Consider the following 26,388-nt stretch of genomic DNA (forward strand, 5'->3'; position numbering starts at 1 on the left):
ATTTGGCAACCCTAGTCTGGTCATATATTTTACTTTGCCCCTTTAGCCTGTTCCACATATACAATACTGAAAATCTCTGTTCAGTCTAGAATATTTTGGAAAGGGAATATGTGAAAGATAATGGTTACTTGATTTGCTGGATTTCCAGCAATGTCCATGGGTTTGCGGTACAAGCAGGACTGCATAGTGCTTGGGTCTGATTAATTCATTCACCACCACAACACTAGGAGGGTGGAAATGCCCATCTTTTTTTTTTTTTCTCATTTTATTTATTTATTTAGTTCATATACCTGATCCCATCTGTAGTGGCAGTCTCAGTGCTGCCATTATGACAGTGACTATCACTGATCCCTGCAGATTGGTGAACAGGATGGGGTGATGGGGTTGAAATGACCAGTCATGATAAACCCACTCTCTAAGCAATGTCATTGGTTGTTTGTATGGACATTGCATTTTAATAAAAGGGTATAATAACATAATATAATATACTGCAATTGTGTAATGAACTGAGTTTAGTAAGAGAGCATCTTTTTGCTTTCTGACTCTTGAAGAAAGCAAAATATCCCATTATGGTAAATACATCCCCGTCAGTTTCATGTTATGTTTCATAATCACTGAATTTACTCAGTGCTAAAAACTGGCTTTGTTTTGTGCTCTTTTAGCTCTGTTCCAATACCAAAGGATCTTCTTTTCTTCAGAAATGAGAGAGAGATGGTCTTGAAAAGAGGACTACAGGTAAAAGAAGTGTATACAATGTACAGCAATAAGCATAATAATGCAGTTGCAGGATGAATTGCTAGAGAATGTAGATATCCAGTAATCTTCTGATTGAATTTTTGAATACACCTCTGGATACATTTAGTGAAGAGTCAATCAACCAATGGTATTTTTTTTGTACCTGCAAATTTAAAATCATAGTGCAGCAAAAATGTCTGGCTTAATCAGTAGTAAAAATACTTGTTATTCTGTTGTCACAGCTCCTAGCATGTCTTTATCTCTCCCAGTGTACTAGTTAGATTGTTATCTTCACAGGTCATCTTCATATGAGTCAAATGATTTCTGCATCTGGTGACTGTTTGTATACAATGTTTGATGTCATTATATAAAACACCACTATGATGTTGGCAGTTTGCCAGTGTATATGGTTGTAATGTTTCTATGCATATTAATGAGTTCACTGTCATTGTAAATTCTGCATAAACAAACTGAAAATGATAGGACCAGGAACAGGACCATATTAATAAATGGAAGCTATAACAAAATAATGAACCAATATAATCAATCATAAAATTGATCTTTCCATTAAATATTAGTTTGCTGATAACCATCTTAAATGTCACAGCCCTATCTTGTCATGCTGAAATTTTATACTATACATACTTGTGTCCACAATACATTACTCCACTTTTAGCTTCATGTTGCATACAAGTTGCTCTTTGTGGTAGTTTTCCTTTTGGTTGACGTGTTATAATATAAAGGAATTCCATGTTGTACAAAAAAGCAAACAGGGTGTGACTATACAGTATTGTTTTATTTGCCATTAGTATAATTGCCTTTTATCTTATTATATTTGTCTAGTAGTGCTGAAATGTAAGTGCTTCACTTATAATTAATCTTATTTGGTCTGAAGGTGGCAGCAGCAAAACCAATTGTTATTCAGGCTGATGTCATGCAGAGAGAGCTGGAGAGCTGTCTAAGAAGGGAATACACCGCAGATAACCTGCCTCTACTGCTGCACCAGGTGAATATGTTTTAATGTCACATTGGATACAATGTTATACTTGTTATAATACACAGAAGGCAGCTGCATTATTATTTACTGAAGAGAAGTATTTATATTGCACTTTAATCCAGATCTGTACACAAGCTGTGACAGGGATTGTAGTGCATAAGGTAGATCAGTGAATGGCAACCCTATATAGTTCAAGGGCCCTCCAACCTCCAAAAGACCTGCACATTGCACTTCATTTCAAGAACACAAAATATTCCTAAACCAGCCTTGGCACCTCCACTTCACTCATCCCAAAATGCACCCACATGCCCCTCACTTGCTTCAAAATTCCACATGTCACTTACTACAAAATAGCCACACATGCCCTCAGACCTCCATTTGCCACAAAATGCTCCCACATACCCTTAGAGCCCATATTTACTCCATAACTCCCCCACATGCCCCTCAGACCTCCCCACATGACACTCAGTCCTGACCACATGCCCCTCACATGTCCCTCAGACCTCCCCACTTGCCACTCACATGCCCCTCCCACTGCTCCCACATGACAACCACACCTCCCTACATATCTAAAAACTCTTACCTGCACAGATGGCGCCCACAGAGGAAGGAGGAAGAGCACTTGGTGCAGAATGCACTGCTCTCTCTTCTCCTCTGATTGGTTGTGCTGCGTGACCTTCCTGCTATGAAACACAAATAATGGCTGTTGTCCCTGGAATGCTGCCGCTTTAGGTCTAGTCTTAGGCCTATACTATTCAGAAACTGGTAGCAGCAGAAGGATGAATACAAGGCATTATAAGTTTCCTATAGTCACTAGGGAGCTATATAGTGACACATACAGCACCATTTCTGGTACAGGGTCCCTATCATGCTTACAGTGTACTCAGTCAATTCCAACATCAGAAATCTTCTACACTAGACTTGCACATGGCGTCATAAAGACTGTGTTCAAAGGTCTTATGTAATTGTGGCAAACGAATACATAGTCATCTCTAATGATAATATTCTCGCAGTAACTGCTGAAACAGGAAACATTGTCAGTTCAATGATGCACAGAAATAACAAAGCAATTGCTGCAATCAATCTAGTGTAACATGAGATCACAGTTCTAACCCTTTGATGCATATTTATCGGATTAAGCATAAAAATTACATGGCGGTTCATAGATCATCAACCTTGTGTAAATGGTTTCATATGTAGACAAGCGATCTAAAAATAGTAGCTGGTAGAGTTTACATAATTAAAGTGACAAGACCAATATAAATCATTTGAACAAATGTAACATATGATCGCAGTTCATCATCATCAGCAGCAGCTATTTATGTAGCGCAATTAATTCCGCAGCACTTCACAGAGAACTCACCCATTGGGGCTTACAGCCTAAATTCCCTAACATACACACACACACACACACAGACCAAGAGAGACTAAGGTCAATTTAGTAGCAGCCAATTAACCTATGTCAGGTGCCGTCTCTGCACCCTCCATAGGTGCTGGAGATGGACAACTTCCTCCTCTCATCATGCTCTTTCGTGTCCTGGCTGGCTCGCAGCACATGCATGCGCAATACACACGCGTCCCGTTCTAGGCAACGAGCTGCTGTTCTCTTACTGCTGACGGCGGTCAGCTGTGTTCTGACTGCCGAAACTGCAGGCTCCAATCAGGAGACATTTCCTGCTATTTAAAGCTGACTCTGGCATCATAAGAGTGCAAGAGCATTGATTCACCCTGCTCCAGCGCTCCTGCCTTGTTACTGCTTGCTACTGGTTCCTGATTTTGGCTTGTTGTTGACCATCCCTTTGGGTTCCGTATTGTACTGCTCTGCTTGTCCTAGTTTGACCTCTGGCTCGCTTCTGACTACTCTCCTGGTAATCTCCGTTGTACTGTGCTACCGTTGGCTTGATCAGGACTGTTAGACCATTCTTCTGTCTCACCACCGCACTGGTGACAATCGGGGAGAACTGCGACCTGCACACCTCACGCAGCAAACTCCATATGTCGTTGCGGTGGGCTCCGGTGAACACTGGGGGTGCGTTAGACTCCATGCCGCCCTGTTTAGTTGTGCTAATACCATTCAGTGCTAGTTCCAATGTTAACGTTGTGACAACCTAATAGTATTTAGTAGTAAGTTGTTTTTTTTTGGAGTGTGGGAGGAAACCCACTCAAACACGCAGTTAATATTATCATTTATATTATGCTGCATATTACGCATTATTGTACATAGAATTTATGCGTTCACAATGGTCCCTGCCCCAGTGGAGTTTAAAATCATATTTTCCTAATTTGAAGCAGAAAGCACACACTCCTGCACTGGTGTTTAAAAGTTCTAAAGTGTTTCCCTGCAGACGTGTCACGAAGTAATTTTTACTTGCTTTATCTTCCTTCTTGATTTTGTCTAGCAACCTATATATATATTTTTCCTCACTGTACTTTCTGCTACAAGACTACTGTTCTATAAAATCATGGTGTGTCCATACACTCTATCATTTGAAGTGTAAAGTGCTACACTGCAGTAATCCAATACATAATAGGATTGTTTCATAAGAAATCAATTAACCTACCAGTATGTTTTTGGACAGTGGGAGGAAACCAGAAGGAACCCATGGGAACATGGGCAGAAAGCTCACTCCAAGCAGATTGGTTAGAAGTTAGAACTAAATCCATCTTTGCACAGCAGCATTGCTAACCACGGTGCCATCTAGCAATCTAGTTCATACATAATAAAACACTTTGGCTGAAGCATAGAGAAAATTAAGATTCAACTAGTACAATATTACACCTTTAGTTTACTGTAGGGATATTTCGGAGTTAGAAGCCTGTGTGAATAAAAAACAAAAATTATATAAATTAATATTCTGTCTTATTAGCATAAGCACTGTAAAAAGGCTAGGAACAGTCAGAATATAAGGCAACTATAAAAAGCATGTACATTGACAATCTTTATTGTGACGAACAGGCTGTAAAGTATTAAGAAAATGTTTGTTTCCTTGTGAAATAATCCATCCGTGTGATTTTGCTGCCCTAAGTCATCAATAGCATTTATTTTTGGCGGCTTCAAAACCAAGCTTTTGAAAACCAGATGGTTTTCAAACTTCTACTTTAGACATCACCATCTCGATTTTTTTTTTATGATTCTAAAAATAAAAACCACAAAATGTAACAAGAATCCAAGAATGCCTTAAAAAGAATGGGCAGTTTGATCCAATTTGCTTTTCAACATGTGTTTAAAAAAATGCGTAACCCTCCCACGCCTAGAGATCCTAAGTAGCATTTGGTCCTTCCTGGTACCCTACATATATCATCATCTTCATTGTTTATTTATATAGTGCCATTAAATTCCACAGTGCTCTTCAATTGGGAAAAACACAGTAAGAAAATTAGTCAATATTATAGTGCCCCTAACATTTTCCAATTTAGTGTATTTCTGTCGTGTAGTGTAGTGAACTCAGTACTTATCTACAATATTCTTCTTTTCTTGTTCCAACGTAATCCTTTATGTCACTCATTCAGGGTTTTTTATTGGCATCCATCTGCCTTGGTTTGCCTAATAATTGCACCAGCACTGACAATATTTCCGAAATTAGCTTAATTCTACTTTGCTTTTATGCATCAGCCAATGTTTTTATTATATCTGAACTGCTATCATAAGTTACATTTGTTGAAACAGTGCTTTCTTTTTTTTATAAATTCTATTTTTATTGAAAATAAAACAGCGTATACATAGGTATGTAACAATATGAACACAATGGTACATTACTTTTTAGCTTTTTGTTACAGAACAATATTCACAAATTCTGCAGCGTCCGCAAGGCAATTCTTGCAACTTGCTAGGAAAATAAACATCCCGTTCTGCTTCACAGAGCTGAAGGAGTATAAGTTGAACATACACAAGAAAGTGTATAATTACTTAACAACTCTATAGGATGGGGGATAGAAATTTAAAAGGGAAAGACAAGGGGGAAAAGCAGAGGGGGGGGGGGGGGTGTTGGGCTTCACTCACTCCACTGAGCGAACAGTGCAGTGCCTTTAAACTCTATCCATTTCGACCATAGCAAGTAGTATTCACTATATTTGTCATCTGCCGAATAAATTATCTCGGTCATTGACATATAGAAGAGAAAGCTAATGGTGATCTCTAGTGGACCGGTATCACAGCCTTTGCTGCACCATTGAGGTGCTTTATAGAGGAAATTTTATATTGGGAAATTGGCATTTTGGTATCATTGAGTAGCCAATATCTTGGACAATTAGGCAATTCAATTACCACAATTTTTTGGGATATAAGTAAGACCGTATACCAGAAAGGTCTGAGTGCCGCACATTCCCACCATATGTGTAATGGGGTGCCCGATGCTGCTTGACATCTCCAACAGAGGTCAGAAACACCAGGGAACATTTTAGCTAGGAGGCTGGGACACCGGTACCACCGAGTCAATATTTTATAATGTGTTTCAACCACTCTCACACTAACTGAACTGGCTTGAGTGCGTTGAAATATGTTTCCCCAATCTGATTCAGGTATAACTATGTCGAACTCCCGCTCCCAATCCTCAGTGAATTTGGGTAGCGCGTGGAATAAATGCTCAATCGGGAGCCTATATATGGATGATAAAGTATGCCTAGGGTGTTGGGATGCGGTGCATAGGGACTCAAACTGTGTGAGTGTTCTCCCCGCCTCCTCACGAACACCCCGGGAGCACGCAAAATGTCTTAATTGTAAGTGTCTCCAAATTTACACATTAGGCAGGTGCCATTCTGCTTGTAAATCAGCGAAGGGTATAACTCCCGACACGTCCACCAGCTGGCCGACACGAGTTATCCCCGCTGGAATCCAGTGTTGGAAAGTCTGTTTGAAAGACCAGGGGGAAAGTCTGGGTTATCAAAAAGTGCAGTCAAAGGGGAGTGTTTTGTGGAGATATGTGGAGTGGTACGAAGTTTTGACCATCTGGTCAAAGTGGGAGAGATGATTGGGTGTTTAACAGTAGGAAGTGAAGATTGCCATGGAGCAAGATCAATTTGTGTATTTAGTGTGTAACCTTCAATCCAAACCCATTGTTTGTCTACCCTTCCTCTTGTCCAGTCAAGAACTCTATTCAGCATGACGGCATCATAATATGTAGAAAAATGTGGTAACTGTAAGCCACCGTTAAGTTTACGCTTATATAATATGTCATGTCTGAAACAAGGCCTCCTACCCCTCCAAACAAAATGTCTAATAGCTCTATGTAGATTATTAAACCATGATGTGGGGACATGGATTGTAAGCGTATGTAATAGATAAAAAACTCTCGGAAGCAAATTCATTTTTACAACATTGACTCTACCTATCAGGGAAAAGTCCTTCTGGAGCCAGTCTCTCAAGTTGGTACAAATGGTTGCCGTGATGGGTAGGAAATTATCAGTGAAAATCTTTGAGTTACCTTTATTTATAATCACCTCCAAGTATTTAAGATGTGTGGGGTGCCAGACAAAGAAACAGTGCTTTCTTTACAATATGTGAGTTACTATATAGAACCCGCTTCTTGAGATCACTTGTTTTACACTTGAAATTTGTTTACACCCAGATGATGATCTATAAAACTCCACATCATTTTCATGCTTGATCCATGATCTAATGAATATGCATTACCATAATAGATCTTAAGTTATGCTAAATTGATTGTTGCAAATGTTTTGTTATTTCTGGGAATCAGTAATCTGATTATGTTACCTATTGCTGTATAAGTAAAGTTACTTTTAATTTGACATGATAAAAGGACTTGTGCAATATTATATTGCTCCATAGTAATTGAAGAAAACCTTGATTGTGCTCAATCATTTATGTGCTGCGGCTGTTTTTGTATACATTTATGCAACAGCTTGTTCCTGGGGCATTTAAGAGGAGTCAACACCAGAATGCATACGTTATATTTTAAAATTGTTATTTCACGGTTACATTTATACGTAGCACTTGGTGACCTTTCCACAAAAATCAGAATTAACTATTTGTCAAGAGCCACTACACGCAGGTATTTGTTATAAGGTATCAAGCATAAATACATATCGAGTCTTTGGAAAGTGTATACTTTTGCATTAATTAAAATATTATAAAAAATAATATTTAGATTATGTACACTTATCAATATTGCACTTTCAAAGAATGCAATGTGATTTATTGTAGAGCAGTTCAGTTCCCCCTGGTGAAAAATGGTTCCATGGTAATTCTTATAAACAATGCATAAGATAACCACGGTAATCAACCAGTTTACAATGAAATTCCATGGTAAAGGGACAGCTCACGTATAGATCACTTTTTTTGAATATGTATATTTTTCTCATTCATATGAAATACACAAGATAAAATTATCTAATATTCCGAGGTGATAAATTCCCATATTCCTGTCTAAGTTTTACTCCGACAGAATTCAGCAATTAGTCCGAAGTAAATACTTGCACATGCTGCGGTGGAAGAGGTTCTGTCGCCACACTAGTGTCATGGAACAGTGCTATGATCAGTATCAGGTAAGTAACAGTGTAGATATCTGCAATCCTATTTCATATGATATGTTTAATGACAATGCAATGTTGTGTCATGGAATGTCTGCTTGCTGTGAGTTACAATCGATTTATATTGTTGGCTTTGTGGTGTCACAAGCGAAACAGAAAAAACAAAATAGAAACAAAAACATTATTATCACAGGAAAAAACGTCAGGAGATGCCCCCTCCAGCTGTTCGCGGTGGTGAAATGCTGCTATTTTATTGTCATAATCATTGTTCATTTGTAAGGTACCACAAAACTCCGCAGTGACGGACAGTCAGTTTATACTTGGTTAGCTTGTTCTATGCAATCAGTGCAGATTCAATCTACTTCTAATCTAGGGGTGCATGTTGTTCTATTGATATCGTGGTTTCTGCACACACAGGAGCAAGTTGGATACATCATGGAGGAATACGCTGATGCTGTACAGAGAGCGCAAAGACTGTCAGTCGCCAGAGAACACTTACTGACCGGACAAAAGAATTCTATTCACTTAGTAACTCTTGAAGACCTCATCATTTATTTGCAGTGGTTAACTAGTCACTTGCACTCAGTGAAGCCTATATACAACTATATCAGGGTATGTATCCTAGGACATTTGTTAAGTAGATATATAAGAGTACTTGTGTAATAAAAATTGTAATTGGATTCAGAAATCATTGCCCCAGTTCTAGTAAAGGCAAACGCTCAGCTCCCCGGCAATACTCTCTGACAGTAGTGAGTGGAGTCTTACCGCTGTTGTTGGGCCAGTGCAGGGTCCTTCTGCGCATGTGGACTTGTTCCATATTCAGCAAAAAATGGAGTACTGCTTATGAAGTGAGTTAACTATTATGCTGGAACTTTGTAATATAACTATAAAATGAAATCTCAATTTTTCACTTCAGTGCAAATCTTTGTTCACTCGTATGCCTAATTCGCACTTGGCAAGAAATCTCCTTTATCTGCTCAAATTTTGCTCTTGATTGCACTTTGGTTCGCCCACAAATTTATACGCTTCCTTGTAAAAATGGGGTAGCTGTGCAAAACTAGGCAAGTGGCATTGTATAACAGCATGTATGCACGTTCAGGTGAGCAGAGTGGGGGCCAGTGTAGCGGATTAACAGGCATCTCAGTGACCCCTCGCCTACGGGTCCAATAGCTGCTGCACCCCCATGAAACTGAGACAGGACGAATGTTAGACTTTGAGTCAGAGTAAACGTCTTATATGCCAGAAGTATGAGATACATGCAGATGTATAATGTACTGTGTTTATATGCTTTTGAAATCTGCAGCAAGATAAAATATAAATTAATACATTTCTTAATTACATTTTTTGGGGGTTATTTTGTATTTTTTCGTCTCTGATTAAAGCCAAAACCATTTTTCTAAAAGTGAGCTTCCTTTCCATGTCTAATTACTCATAATTGTTTCATATATTTGAGAGCTGCCAATAGAACTGTCCCATCAGTTAATTTGAACAAGGAAGATCCTGGACTCAATAAATCATAGCGTCTATATCCACAATGATACATAAAAACTGTCAATCAACTTAATGGGTGTAACTATATGAACTGTGAAGATCAGTAATTAACCACAATCCTGCAGTATATTGAATCCATATGTCTGCTGTTTATTTGTTTTTGTTAATTTAAAACAAAAAACTTACTAAAAGAATAAATTATACTTTTATAACACCTACTTAGGGATGTGTGAATCTGCATGGTCATTGCATTAGTGCCTTACCCATTGGGTAATGGGATCATGACTCGAGCAAGTGCCAAGGCAGGATCCCAACAAAAGAGAAACTGTTGTGCTTTGAGCTTATTAGTGTATGCTTTGTGTATAAAACCATATCAGATGTATACTAAATCTATGGATCAGGACCCAAAACAGGGGTCACCATGTAGCTTATGTTGAGCCTCACAACCTCCTCCTTTATGTAATTAAAATGAGGCTAAACGTGCAGATTTGATCATAAGCATAACTTGCGTCCCAAAAAACATGATTTATGTATATATATCTAATATATAAAAGAAAATTTGTCCTTCTGTCTGTCTTTCTATACAAATCCACATTTTTCAAGCGAAGATCATGAAATTTTGCATACGAGTGTATTAAAACATGACGGAGGCAACTAAAAAATTTTAAAATTAAAATTCATTACGGGGTGGGGGTGGCGAGGGGGGTAACACCTAAAAATCATTGAAAACGACCATAACTCTGGAATGTCTGGAACAATTTACACCAAACCTGGTACACATATGACTTACAGTCTCACAACAAATATTGTGGGTGCAAGACACCCCTAGCACTCCTAAGGGTGGGGGTGGCGAGGGGGGTAACACCTAAAAATCATCGAAAACGACCATAACTCTGCAATGTCTGGAACAATTTACACCAAACCTGGTACACATATGACTTACAGTCTGACAACAAATATTGTGGGGGCAAAACACCCCTAGCACTCCTAAGGGTGGGGGTGGCGAGGGGGGTAACACCTAAAAATCATCGAAACGACCATAACTCTGGAATGTCTGGAACAATTTACACCAAACCTGGTACACATATGACTTACAGTCTGACAACAAATATTGTGGGGGCAAGACACCCCTAGCACTCCTAAGGGTGGGGGTGGCGAGGGGGGGTAACACCTAAAAATCATCGAAAACGACCATAACTCTGCAATGTCTGGAACAATTTACACCAAACCTGGTACACATATGACTTACAGTCTGACAACAAATATTGTGAGGGCAAGACACCCCTAGCACTCCTAAGGGTGGGGGTGGCGAGGGGGGTAACAACTAAAAATCATCTAAAACAACCATAACTCTGGATTGTCTGGAACAATGTCTTGGAAGAAGTTCCAAAAAAAAGGGGAAATATATTTTTTCTGGATGCACCCGGAGGAACAGGTAAGACGTTTCTCATCAAGTTGTTACTTGCTAAAATTTGAGTACATTCCAAGATAGCTATTGCTGTGGCCTCTGGAATTGCTGCAACTTTGCTCCCTGGTGGAGGAACAGCACATTCAGCTTTCAAGTTACCGCTTAATCTGGCCCGAAGTGAAACTCCCGTCTGCAATATCACTAAACGAACAGAAAAAGCTCAGATTCTGCAGCAATGTCAGGTCATTGTATGGGATGAATGCACCATGTCACACACAAATGCTTTACAGGCCCTCAATCAAACACTTCAATTTTTAAGAGGCAATGATTTACTAATGGGTGGAGTCACTGTTGTATTGGCTGGAGATTTTCGACAAACATTGCCGGTCATTCCAAAAGGAACAATGGCGGATGAAATTAATGCATGCCTTAAATCATCACATCTTTGCAGGCATGTTCGCACTTTGCGACTAACCACAAATATGAGAGTTTCTCTGCATGGCAACACAATGGACGGTCAGTTTGCTGATCATTTGTTAAATATTGGGAATGGTTTAATGCCGCTTCATCCAGTAACTGGTCTCTTCAAACTCAGAGAAACACTTTGTAACACAGTTGTGTCTTAAAATTCTTTAAATCCCGGGCAACGCCGGGTATTCTGCTAGTATATATATATATATATATATATAAATAGACTGTTCATTATAAACTGCATTAGAAAAAAAGAAATAAGTAGCACAAACAGATGTCAACACAGATGTGCCACAACACGTCACAATACAATACAAATAACACAGAAGTACAGCTTCCTGTCTCAAACAGAGACTACATGTACAACTCAGTTGATGCATTTTAATATTTCTTCATTTGAATCTTTTTAGAGCCTACAGTACTTGCCAATATCTGACCTTGCTGGGGGAGTTAATGAGTCACAATTAAAAGACAATGGAAGTTCACACTTCAGTGGGTTTGGATCTGTCCCTTTAAATCCCCAGGACCGTACAGAAGAGGCTGGTAAGATATGTGTTCTAAATTAAAAGGGCTTTTATTAATACTGTATTTCATATACATCAAAACATGGAATAATCTGTATTTTTGTACTGGTGTCTTCAATCTGTTGTATGTCTGTCAGCTAGTGTCTCAATTGCATCTCTTATTAAGTTAAGATAAATAGTTCCGGCAAGTGTTCTAAAAATAGAAGGTTTCTGCTTTTATGCTTTTTTAAAGTCTGAAGTTTCTAAGAGTTCTTCAGTGTTTAGCTAACGATTACTTGTCTATGCAGTACATCCTTACTGATTAATCAACTAGGTAAATTGATATACTAGCTGTGTTCTCTGTTGGAATAGTGTTCTACTATTCTTCTGTTGTTATATAGCAATCTCACAGATATGGGAGACGACTAGCACATGGGCTCTAAGAACACGTTACTTATCTGATGTTTCAGCTTAATACGCTTTGATGTCATGGATTTAAGTTAATTTGCTTAAACTGACCGACAGAAGCATACTGAAATCAAACACATAACCTTTTCTTTGGTTGTTTATTTGTTTTGTGAAGTACACGAATGGGAAGATGATGAATTACCACAGCACCAGACAGAAACTGAGCAGATCAAGCCACATCTTCAACACTTGCTGTCTACTTTTAAAGTAGAGTATGATACAGAGAAGCTGAAGAGCACAGCTAATGAGATGGAGCTGCTCTCACTGGTGGGATTTAAACTAGTGATCAATGTTATGATGATAATTCTGTACCATTATTATGCACTAGGTGGCAGTAGTGATCAGCATTTCTTCTGCTATCAGCATTTTGGAGAGAAATAATTCTCTTACATGCACCTACAATTTATTAATATTAATAATATACTTGCCAACTCTCCCTGAGTGTCAGGGAGACTCCCTGAAATAGGGGTGATCTCCTTCACTCCTTGAAGATTCTGGCATTCTCCCTGATGCTGAGCCAGTACAAGACGTGATTGGCTTCGCCATCTGTGGCATGATGACACAGTTCAGAAATTGTGTCCTATGTCCATGTATTGATGCCTATGGAGGTGGCCATTTTCATGGAGACCAAGATTTAATCAAAGACTGATAGGTAAGACAACATGACTTCAGTAATGGAGACAGAAATGTAAAAGACACTTCAGTCTCTAGAGATTCATTAGCTGCTCTTCTTTAGCACATAGATGCCTACTCTCTCGGAATGTCCAGGAGACTCCCGCATTTCTGGGAAACCTCCCGGCTCCCGGGAGAGTAGGGAAACCTCCCAGTTCTCGCCCCCACAATAGATAAGTGACACAAACACTGTAATAGGACAAGACTGATAATAACATAGAGAGAGATAGGCAAGAGGTCGCTGCTCACAAGCTTGCAATCTATAGGAAAACAACTCGTACAAGTGAGTCTTTTCAATATCTATGTATCTAACAAGTACACAGTGTCAATTATGTTGTATGTGCAGATAAGTGATTACCTTTTTAATCATTATGATCTCACCACTATGCAGTATTTCACAACTGCCTCTTTCAATCCCACGTTTTTTCCCACTTCTTTTCCATATTATATGATTCATATCTTAAAGTCGGTCAAGGCGTTAACTTGCAAAAGTGTGTCTCTTGGCTTTTTGTAATCTTGAAGAACATGATTACAATCATATCATTATTCTGATAATATATAGTCGGTGTCAGATATATTCCACCTGGAGATTCTGGATACTGTTGTGCACAAACTGATTTGCATTAAATATGGCCATGAATGATTGTATTTACTATTTGGGAGCACAGTTCAGGGCAATTGTTGGAAATGATGTGCGTGATTGCCAGTTACCGTTCCTATTGTTACAGGTCATTGCTAAATTCCGAAGTACATTTAGCAAGCAACAGACCATGAGAACCTTCCCAATGTATGATTCTGGAATGGAAACAGCAGATGGATGGGGCTTCAGAGGTCCATGTAAGGCTTTCAAGAAGACGGCCAACTGGCTACAGTTTGTAAAGGTATACTGCAAGAAATTTGAAAAACTAGTACTTTTGATTTACTTCCAAATTATCTGAAGTAAAATGAGCTAATATCTACATACTGTATCTACATTAATGTGAATAGTCAGAAAATATAATTGTCCTGTGCGTGTATGTGTGTGTGTGTGTGTGTGTGTGTGTGTGTGTATATATATATATATATATATATATATTATCTAATATATATAAGCCTAGCGGCGTGTGTTAGTGTGTTGGTGTGTGTGGAAAAAACTATTTTCTCAGAAAGGGCTCATCCAATTGACCTGAAATTTGGTATACGGACATTATTTGACAAAAAAATTATAATAGTGAAGTCAGTTAACTTCCATCATCCCCCTTTCCCCCGTGGGAGGGGTAGTAAAGGTTAAATTTACGAGTTGAGGGCTCAAACTCTTGACCGTGTGGGTATTTATTTACCAGAGCCTGTGTTTGGTCATGGACAATTGTATGTTGCATTTTCACGAGTACGGAGAAGCAGTGATGTGAAAGTGCAGGTTATGAATACTGCCCTTCAAGGAAGACTGATTGAGCACACCTATAAGATGTTTAGCAGAAACGTTGTGTATCGAGAGGTTTTAGAACAGTAAGACGATGGAGATTAAGGATGTGGCGATGAAGATGAAGGATGAGGTGATGGAGAAGAATGATGAGGTGGTGACATGTGGACAAAACCACGTTAAAAAAGGGCGCTTACGTTGGGAAGTAACGCTCTTCCCCTGAGGAGGCCTGGCCTAGCCCCAAATGCATGACAAGAACCTTTTTAACACCTTAAGTAGCTTGATTTGACTAGAATGCATGAGTATCATGCACGGGTGAACTTGTGTGTGTGTGTGTGTGTGTGTATATATATATATATATATATATATATATATATATATATATATATATATATGTATATATATATATATATATATATATATATATATATATACACACACACATATATAATCATTATCATCATATCATTATTATATAGCGCCAGCAAATTCCATAGCGCTTTACAATTATATATATATATATATATATATATATATATATATATATATATATATATATATAAAATATTGTAAAGCGAAACGGAATTTGCTGGTGCTATATAATAATGATATGATGATAATGATTATATATGTGTGTGTATATGTGTGTATATATATATATATAAAAAACAAACAAACAGATATATAAAATGGCGCTCACAACCACAACGTAGTCACAATATTGCAGTATAATAAGCAGAAAAGTTCCAGATGTGTAGATAGCTCAAGTATGAGCGGCAGCCACGATACCCTGTAGCCAGATGGTTAATCCGGAAATGAAGACACTGTAACAGAAGACAGGCAGGGCGCCTCAATGTGTATTACCACTTGAATAACATAAATGGATATAATATCATGCGTACCATAAGCTATTGGTAGGTCGTCTAATCAGAGAAGGATGATCCTCTTCATAAATTATTCCTCCCAGTTGGTAAAATAATGGACAATGCAGAAAATAGAGCACAACTTAGAGTAATATTGTCAGGATGTGCAATCACACCACCTGTGAAATATACACCACCTATAGGGCTTCCTTATCGTGCAAAAACACATATGCCCAAAAATCAACAATTATGATATATAGGACACCCGTGTGTACCAGCCCAAAAAGGGTATAAAAATATAAACTGCGTACCAGATGGTCTCTTCAAATTGGCACAAAATCAATCCTTAGGAGGATCAGTTGTGTAATCCCTCTCTTCAAATCTCAGTCATTGGCAGCAATAATGACAAGAAAGGAGGTGTAAAAAATACAATAGCGCTTTATTAAAAAATAAATATATGCACTTACATCAAGGAGTGCAGATAGATGTTTAAGGTAGTAGGCTCAACGCGTTTGGTCCCGGTAAAACGGGACTTCATCAGGAGCAGAAGAACAGCAGATACAAATACCGCTACATTACCGGCTTTAAATAGAGTCCGGACGCCATCTTGGCGCATGCGCAGATGCCGCCACTTATTGCGCATGCGTCAGAGCAACTTAATTGATATTCACAAAAACACTAAACGGAACAGTACTGTAATTCCGCATATGTAGCATGACACTCCCGTGGAGCCACCCATAAGCCCCATAATAGACATTAATAATATAACAAGATATTTACTTTCATATGCTACGTTATATAGTGAAAGGATATGAGCATGTTACATGATCCCCATAGCGCCAGAGGAATTTATGGCATAACATCCATATACAAAAAACGTTTATACATGATATAATATACAATATATAAAACATAAACAATATATAAAAAACACATATATGCATGCACATACACAATCAAATACAGACTGATCAGATCTACCACACATTGGGTTAACCTATAACCATTATACCTAAACTCAAATCTGGTGATAATATACCAGATGCAGATACCAAATTTGCTGCTTAGTACCTGTCATCAGCCTGACCAAGCACTAATATCCTAATATTATAAAAAGAACCCTAATGACTATATCCCTGAACCTTAATTGTAATAACTAATAAAAGCGATAGAGTTAATAAAACCACTACCACCCATAGATTAGCAGCCTATAATTGAACTCGATATTGTGAAACTAAAACATTAAAAGTTTACTAAGGACACCAAGCTATATATCCTGGGTTTGGATACCATTGATAACTTTATAGAGATAAACTACCAAAGAAAGGGGAGGGGGGGGGGGGGGGGAAATGGGGGAAGGGAGGAAAGGGATGGCAAAAGGGAGGTGGTGCACACACCTGTGTTACCTACAGGGCCGGACTGGGACTAAAAATCAGCCCTGGCATTTAAAGCACACAGGCCCACGTGTTGTGGGCTCCATGCACTATATTGTTGCACACTGATGCTGGCGCAGTACAACATGATGTAGTATGAGTGTGTGTGTGGGGGGGGGGGTATTTATTTCTCCTAATGACCCTCAACATTACATTATTAGCACCCCAATTACATCAATAAACACCATGACAATACATTATTAGTTCCAAAATTACAGCAATAAATAACCCCCCACACACACTCATACTACATCAATCACCCCCACATTACAGCAACCGGCATCACCCCCCACATTACAGCAACCGGCATCACCCCCCACATTACAGCGTCCAGCATCGCCCCCCACATTACAGCAACCGGCATCACCCCCCACATTACAGCATCCAGCGTCACCCCCCACATTACAGCGTCCAGCATCACCCCCCACATTACAGCAACCGGCATCACCCCCCACATTACAGCGTCCAGCATCACCCCCCACATTACAGCGTCCAGCATCACCCCCCACATTACAGCGTCCAGCATCACCCCCCCCACATCACCCCCCACATTACAGCAACCAGCATCACCCCCACATTACAGCAACTGGCATCACCCCCCACATTACATCAACCGGCATCACTCCCCACATTACAGCAACCGGCATCACCCCCACATTATAGCAATACCCTCTCCTACTTATTAGCAATACTAAGCACCAAACACACTACAACACTGCCACCAGCACGCCAACCCATACTACAGCAATACCACCAATTATACAGACGCCACTGTAGGAAACAATGTTTTGCTTTTTTCAAATCTCCCACAAAATAGCAACAACGAACAGAATACTTACACACATATAGGTAACAGGTACCCTTTTTCCTCAATTAAATAGTAATGGCAGAATTTTCATGAATCATTCCACATGAAATAAAACTAACATATATCTAAAAAAAACATAACTATTGAATGATCAGTTGAATCCACACGGCCGCATTAAAAGTATTTCCATCTACAGCAAAATGTCAGAGAAAAATATTTTTGTTTTACTACAGTAATTGGATATGCGTCTTTTCTATTCATTTTAAATAACACAGTATATAAATTAAGGGGGATAGAGGAGGTGGGTGAGAAATAATTGGATGTGATCCATCAGTTTGATTAGATAGGAAACATTTAGATTATTTACCTGGAGGCGTCTACCCCCTTGACTCACAGGCAGGGCTGACAAGAGGAATTTTGGGCCCCGATACAGCAACTTCTTTGGGCTCCCATCATATTCAACAATGAAAGACTTGCCTTTGGCAGAAGTTCATATGATGCCACACCGTAGTGTGCTCAGTTCATATTATGCCACATTGTAGTGCCCCAAGGTCATATTATGCCACATAGTATTACCCTCAATTCATATTTGGTCATGCAGAAGTGCCCACAAATCATATTATGGCATAGTAGTGCCCCCAAATCATTAGTAAAGCTCAGATAAAAACTCATTCACAAATAAAAATTGCTACAGCATATCAGATACTGAGTGTGAGTCCCAAGAGCAGCTTAATACATCATTTACAATGCAAACAAAAATAGATATATTGACACAATTACAGATAAAATTTATGACAAGCAATGTTTTTTCCTCTTAATTAAAAATCTCTGTACTGATAAATATGCAAAAAACATTACAGCGCAATAATGAGCAATACATAGTGTTAAACATTATTGGATACGCTGTAGTGTCCCCAGTTCAAGAAAGGATGGTTAAAAACATATTGCACACGAGAAAATATATGAACTTACCTGATTATGGCATCCTGTGTTCTGTTCTCCTAGTGGGCGCGCTGGGCGAGGAGGGATCAGCAGCTGTCAGCTCACACAGGCAGTCGGGAGCAGGAATAGAGGGCAGTGGTCGAAGCAGAAATTTAGGAGTGGGGGTATAGAAAATATAAGTGAATGGAGTATGAAGGCTTGATTTTTTATTTTTTTTAACACTTGTCCCCTCTGTGCATTTCCATTCTTCATTACTACTTGTGTTTTATGATGGCTGCATCCCTGACATTCCCATTCTTAAGATGTCTCTCCCTTTACACTTTCTTTTACCTATGCCCCTGCACCATCTTCTCCTTTGTCCCTCTCACTTAACCCCCTGCACCACCTTCTCCGCTGGCTCCTACACATCTTCCTGTACCACCTACTCCCCTGGCTCTCTCACACGTCTTCCTGCACCCTCTACCCCCCGGCTCTCTCACTCCTCTTCCTGCACCCCCTACCACCCTGGCTCTCTCACCCCCTTCGGCTCTCTCACCTCCTTTCCCAGCACCCCCTTCGGCTCTCTCACCCCCTCTCCCAGCACCCCCTGGCTCTCACCCCCTCTCCCAGCACCCCCTGGCTCTCACCCCCTTTCCCAGCACCCCCTTCGGCTCTCTCACCCCCTCTCCCAGCACCCCCTGGCTCTCACCCCCTTTCCCAGCACCCCCTTCCGCTCTCTCACCCCCTCTCCCAGCACCCCCTTCAGCTCTCTCACCCCCTCTCCCAGCACCCCCTTCAGCTCTCTCACCCCCCTTTCCCAGCACCCCCTTCCGCTCTCTCACCCCCTTTGGCTCTCACACCCCTCTCCCAGCACCCCCTGGCTCTCTCACCCCCTCTCCCAGCACCCCCTTTCCCAGCACCCCCTTCCGCTCTCTCACCCCCTTCGGCTCTCACCCCCTCTCCCAGCACCCCCTGGCTCTCTCACCTCCTCTCCCAGCACCCCCTTCGGCTCTCTCACCCCCTCTCCCAGCACCCCCTTCGGCTCTCTCACCCCCTCTCCCAGCACCCCCTTCGGCTCTCTCACCCCCTCTCCCAGCAGCCCCTGGCTCTCAACCCCTTTCCCAGCACCCCCTTCCGCTCTCTCACCCCCTTTCCCAGCACCCCCTTCGGCTCTCTCACCCCCTCTCCCAGCACCCCCTGGCTCTCACCCCCTTTCCCAGCACCCCCTTCGGCTCTCTCACCCCCTTTTCCAGCACCCCCTTCGGCTCTCTCACCTCCTTACCCAGCACCCCCTTCGGCTCTCTCACCCCCTCTCCCAGCACCCCCTGGCTCTCATCCCCTTTCCCAGCACCCCCTCCGGCTCTCTCACCCCCTCTCCAAGCACCCCCTAGCTCTCACCCCCTTTCCCAGCACCCCCTTCGGCTCTCTCACCCCCTCTCCCAGCACCCCCTGGCTCTCACCCCCTCTCCCAGCACCCCCTGGCTCTCACCCCCTCTCCCAGCACCCCCTGGCTCTCACCCCCTTTCCCAGCACCCCCTTCCGCTCTCTCACCCCCTCTCCCAGCACCCCCTTCAGCTCTCTCACCCCCTCTCCCAGCACCCCCTTCAGCTCTCTCACCCCCTTTCCCAGCAGCCCCTTCCGCTCTCTCACCCTCTTCGGCTCTCACACCCCCTCTCCCAGCACCCCCTGGCTCTCTCACCCCCTCTCCCAGCACCCCCTTTCCCAGCACCCCCTTCCGCTCTCTCACCCCCTTCAGCTCTCACCCCCTCTCCCAGCACCCCCTGGCTCTCTCACCCCCTCTCCCAGCACCCCCCTGGCTCTCTCACCCCCTCTCCCAGCACCCCCTTCGGCTCTCTCACCCCCTCTCCCAGCACCCCCTTCGGCTCTCTCACCCCCTCTCCCAGCACCCCCTTCGGCTCTCTCACCCCCTCTCCCAGCAGCCCCTGGCTCTCAACCCCTTTCCCAGCACCCCCTTCCGCTCTCTCACCCCCTTTCCCAGCACCCCCTTCGGCTCTCTCACCCCCTCTCCCAGCACCCCCTGGCTCTCACCCCCTTTCCCAGCACCCCCTTCGGCTCTCTCACCCCCTTTCCCAGCACCCCCTTCGGCTCTCTCACCTCCTTACCCAGCACCCCCTTCGGCTCTCTCACCCCCTCTCCCAGCACCCCCTGGCTCTCATCCCCTTTCCCAGCACCCCCTCCGGCTCTCTCACCCCCTCTCCAAGCATCCCCTAGCTCTCACCCCCTTTCCCAGCACCCCCTGGCTCTCACCCCCTTTCCCAGCACTCCCTGGCTCTCACCCCCTTTCCCAGCACTCCCTGGCTCTCACCACCTGAAAATCGCGGGCACCCCCGCCCGAAAATCACGGCACCCCCGCGACCCCCCCCCTGAAAATCGCGGGCGCCCCCGCCCGAAAATCGCGGCACCCCCGCGACCCCCCGAAAATCGCGGCACCCCCGTCTTCAGTAAAAAAAAAAAACAAATTAAAAAAGACAGGAAACTCACCAGTGTAACTGGCTGCACAGCATAATGGGGGAGAGAGCTGGGGAGCGCGCAGCAGAGGTGGCTGGTTCCTCCAGCCTCCAAGAAGACAGGGGGAGTCGGGCCGGCCCATATAGCCATCGGCCCTTCTGGCATTTGCCAGAAGTGCCAGATGGCCAGTCCGGCCCTGGTTACCTATTGTATCTTATGACTATATAGTAGAGTCCATTATAGGCTGCTAATCTATGGGTGGTAGTGGTTTTATTAACTCTATCGCTTTTATTAGTTATTACAATTAAGGTTCAGGGATATAGTCATTAGGGTTCTTTTTATAATATTAGGATATTAGTGCTTGGTCAGGCTGATGACAGGTACTAAGCAGCAAATTTGGTATCTGCATCTGGTATATTATCACCAGATTTGAGTTTAGGTATAATGGTTATAGGTTAACCCAATGTGTGGTAGATCTGATCAGTCTGTATTTGATTGTGTATGTGCATGCATATGTGTGTTTTTTATATATTGTTTATGTTTTATATATTGTATATTATATCATGTATAAAGGTTTTTGTATATGGATGTTATGCCATAAATTCCTCTGGCGCTATGGGGATCATGTAACATGCTCATATCCTTTCACTATATAACGTAGCATATGAAAGTAAATATCTTGTTATATTATTAATGTCTATTATGGGGCTTATGGGTGGCTCCACGGGAGTGTCATGCTACATATGCGGAATTACAGTACTGTTCCGTTTAGTGTTTTTGTGAATATCAATTAAGTTGCTCTGACGCATGTGCAATAAGTGGCGGCATCTGCGCATGCGCCAAGATGGCGTCCGGACTCTATTTAAAGCCGGTAATGTAGCGGTATTTGTATCTGCTGTTCTTCTGCTCCTGATGAAGTCCCGTTTTACCGGGACCAAACGCGTTGAGCCTACTACCTTAAACATCTATCTGCACTCCTTGATGTAAGTGCATATATTTATTTTTTAATAAAGCGCTATTGTATTTTTTACACCTCCTTTCTTGTCATTATTGCTGCCAATGACTGAGATTTGAAGAGAGGGATTACACAACTGATCCTCCTAAGGATTGATTTTGTGCCAATTTGAAGAGACCATCTGGTACGCAGTTTATATTTTTATACCCTTTTTGGGCTGGTACACACGGGTGTCCTATATATCATAATTGTTGATTTTTGGGCATATGTGTTTTTGCACGATAAGGAAGCCCTATAGGTGGTGTATATTTCACAGGTGGTGTGATTGCACATCCTGACAATACTACTCTATGTTGTGCTCTATTTTCTGCATTGTCCATTATTTTACCAACTGGGAGGAATAATTTATGAAGAGGATCTTCCTTCTCTGATTGGACGACCTACCAATACCTTATGGTACGTATGATATTATATCCATTTATGTTATTCAAGTGGTAATACACATTGAGGCGCCCTGCCTGTCTTCTGTTACAGTATATATATATATATATATATATATATATATATATAATGTGTGTGTGCATATATATTTATATATGTATATATATATATATATATATAATTTTCTATTTGCAAGCAGTTGTAACAGTGTATAGTTTTACTTGTTTTCTATAACATAATGCAGATTAATTAAACACCAGTATTTCCACTTAGTCTCCAGCCCCTGCACCGGTCTTTAGAAAATTTAACCCTGATCAGGCAATGTCCAGGAAATTAGAAAATACAGTTTGTAATCTTTTAACCTAAATGAAAACAAATCCGAACAAACTAAAAACATGACCACTGCCGGCCGAGAGAGGAAGAGGAGGGGCTTCAGTGAGATCTAGTCAAGATGATGCCATCATCATGACCACCTGGTTTTTCAACTCGGGTCTCACCGAACACCATTGTTAAGTTAAGAAAAAATCATCATCACAAGAGGAGCCAATCAGAGCTCCTCTTGTGATGTTGCCATGGAGACCCTGGCAGACACGTGTCCAGTGTGAACACGGGGTGGCAATCTGAAAGTGGTATTAGTTGTAGAATGAAAGACCAAAGGAAATAACACAGGGCAGTTAGTTTTGATAGTTTTCATGTTAAATTTATAATTTTATGTATGGACCCCAATGTTTTAACTACATATTTTGATAGGGAATTTTACTATGAATTTTGAGTTTTTGAAAGGGAATTTTTAGGAATTTTGAGTTTGAAACCATGAAATCCAAAATTTGATTGGGGAAACAACAGTTAAGAGAGACATATCTGGGATTCTATTCAGGAATCATGTCAGAAGCCTTCTGCTTACACAGTCAGTGCGGTTTCTGACACCCGCTTTCTGAGGTGCCAAATTGCTCTTCAGTTGAAATGAAACAGTGTTATAACCAAATTCATAACACCTATCTGCCTCACATTGGGATGTAAAGCCATTTCAGACATAATTTGGTTCCAGGAGGAAAAGTGCGGCTGTGGGTTTAGGGCAGCAGTCAAGAGTGTATGGGGGATACCAGTGTATGGCCTTGAATGACCAGGGGCTTTTTGTTTACAATAATCTGTCAGGGCCCTCACTCATTCTAAGTGGGGCCACAGTTTTGAGGATATAATTGCTGCTTTGCGGCATTATTGGAGCGAGCCCTGTCCTAAAGACTTCCTGGTACCTGGCTCCTCCCCAAAGACCAGCCACCAATGAACTGCCATCCTTTCTAGTCCCTCCCCTCTGTCTACCGTTCACCACCTGTCTTCTCCCATCCCACAATCCCTTCCTCCAGCCTTTCTGCTTTACTCCTTCCCCTTACATGTGACTGTGTGGCTTCCTCCATCTGCTTTGGAAGATAGATAAGTGATATGGGGCAGCACAGTGGCTAAGTGGTTAGCACTTCTGCCGCACAGCACTGGGGTCATGAGTTCAATTCCCAACCGTGGCTCCGGTTTCCTCCCTCACTCCAAAAACATACAAGTAAGTTAATTGGCTGCTATCAAAATTGACCCTAGTCTCTCTCTCCATCTCTGTGTGTGTGTGTGTATATTAGGGATTTTAGACTGTAAGCTCCAATGGGGCAGAGACTGATGTGAATGAGTTCTCTGTACAGAGCTGCGGAATCAGTGGCGCTATATTAATAAATGGTGATGATGATGAGATGGGAGGGATTAATGTTATGTAGCAGTGGTGGGGGTGTTTATATTATGTATGTATGGTATTATTGTTATGGTCGGGTCTGGTGGGGCTATTTTGAAAATGCCCAGGATATTTTCCCTGTACAAAGGCAGTTTCTGCCTCTGGTGCTAAATATTAGTAAAACCTTTCTCACAGTCCGTGTAATATACAGGCTATCTCTTCTTCTCAGTATCAGTGCTGTGTTCATCAGAAGACAATCCCCTTTCACTCTCTGTGGTAAATGGCATGTGGGGAGGTCTGTGGGGCATGTGTGGCAGTCTGGGGGGGGGGGGCATATTGTTGGTCTGGGTGTCATGGCTCCACACTACACATCTGTGTCCACCAGATCGAAGGGAGCGGGTGTTGTCATGGAGAAGGGTGGGGTCCCTGCATGTGTCATTTGTAATTGGCCCCACAATTTCTCTATGTGGGTGATCAGGAGCATAGCATGGTAAAATGTAGATGCTGGAAGTAAATGGTAGGACCCATCATTTATGTAAAGGGCCACAATTAGTATTATTCGGTCTACAGCATAAAAATTTGTGATATACCTATAACATTTACCCGAAAAACTATTCTACCCATAATTATAAATGAAGGAGTTTTTTTATATATTACACAAAATTTTATCTCTTTCCTCTACTTATAATGACAGTAGATGACTTATAATTTAGTCTAGAGACTCTTTAAGGCCTCAGGGGAAATAGCTGGAGATTATCCAGAGTACTTGAAATCGTTTGTGGTTTTTGGAAAGTGAGGTTTGCATCTATTGTAAATTAAGTCATGTGAGCAGTCTGGTTACTTTCCCTTAGAAAAGTAACCAGACCTGTAAACTTGTCTATCTGCATATTAATGAAGTAGAACGGTTGAACTGGATGGACCAGTTTCTTTTTCATCCTTAATAACTATGTAGCACAGGTCATAGTTTTATCAAGCATACATTCTACAGAACATATAGTGGTTTGAAAATAATTATAGCCATTGCATTTTTATTTATTTTTCTTCTAGATTAAACCCAAACGAGATCCATGGCAGCAAAAATTTTTAGCAAAATTAAAGCAACACAAGAAAGTCGACGAGTTACTCAGTCTTCAGTCACAGTTCATAGAGGTACCATATAATCATGCACACTTATTTAGTAATAAGTAACTTTAATTAGGGTAAACTGGATTAGAGCAAAGTCAATATCTGATTGTTTACCATGGGTATTATATGGAATATAATTTTTTTATATGGATATTTGCCTTGCGTAATTTATTAATGTTTCTGATATTGGGCAAACTTCTGTACTTGGTGTATGAGTCTAATAATGTCTGTACATATGGTATTGCAGAGATGGTGGAACTATACCCCAAAATACTTATATAAACAGATATATTTTAAAGGTGTGTAAACTGTGCTGTTTTAGTGTACTGTACTTGAAAGCTACAGCAGTTCCAAATAGACAGAAAGCAATTCAAAAGCTGCTACCCAGATGCTTTCATTTTCTTGTGAAAGTCATTCCCATATCTTGAGTAACTGACTGCAATTACCTTGTTGGTGACAATGTGTCTGATTCATCAAGACACGGATTTGCTGATTTTGAGCGTATTGTAGGCAAAATCACCCTGCCCATGCCCAGAACCAGCTGATATGGGCTCAAAAGACAGCGTAGAATACGGAGCACGCGTTGCGTTCAGGATGCATGCCCTAATGAATCAGACCCTATATAATATACAGAAGACTCTTAAATCGGGACTTATTTACATATCACTTTTGAAAACCGACAATAAGCAAAGCGTTTCAGTGATCATAGCATGGTCATTGCTTTCTATGGGCCTGAGTCATTAATGGAAGTAAGGCAAAAAAAAGGAGTAAATGCTCTCTGGGACAAACCATGGTACAATGCAAGGGGTGCAAATTAGTTTATTACTTTGCACATAAGTTAAATACTGGCTGTTTATTCATCTAGCACACAAATACTTGATAGATTTATTTTTACATTGAAATTTAAAGTTGATCTAGGTCATGCCCTATCTCAACTGTAAATCTCTGTCCACATTTTAAATTTACCTCCCCCTCCAATGCAACGTGGTTTTGCCCTGGTGCAAAGTTACTTCTCTTTTATGCTTTACTCTC

General features: G+C 41.3%; 1 protein-coding gene across 1 annotated transcript; it reads left to right on the top strand.

Annotated features, from left to right (window-relative positions):
* Positions 1-1,671: 1,671 nt before the first annotated feature.
* Positions 1,672-25,419, top strand: LOC142143207 (putative uncharacterized protein C6orf183). The gene is made up of 7 exons (XM_075200919.1): positions 1,672-1,741; positions 8,120-8,233; positions 8,636-8,830; positions 11,999-12,131; positions 12,675-12,826; positions 13,960-14,112; positions 25,279-25,419. Exons 2-7 carry the CDS (start codon positions 8,168-8,170, stop codon positions 25,417-25,419), a joined length of 840 nt encoding a protein of 279 aa, XP_075057020.1. The 5' UTR covers positions 1,672-1,741; positions 8,120-8,167.
* The last annotated feature ends 969 nt before the right edge of the window (positions 25,420-26,388 follow it).

This window comes from Mixophyes fleayi, chromosome 3 (assembly GCF_038048845.1).
Source record: "Mixophyes fleayi isolate aMixFle1 chromosome 3, aMixFle1.hap1, whole genome shotgun sequence".
Taxonomy (NCBI): Eukaryota; Metazoa; Chordata; class Amphibia; order Anura; family Limnodynastidae; genus Mixophyes; species Mixophyes fleayi.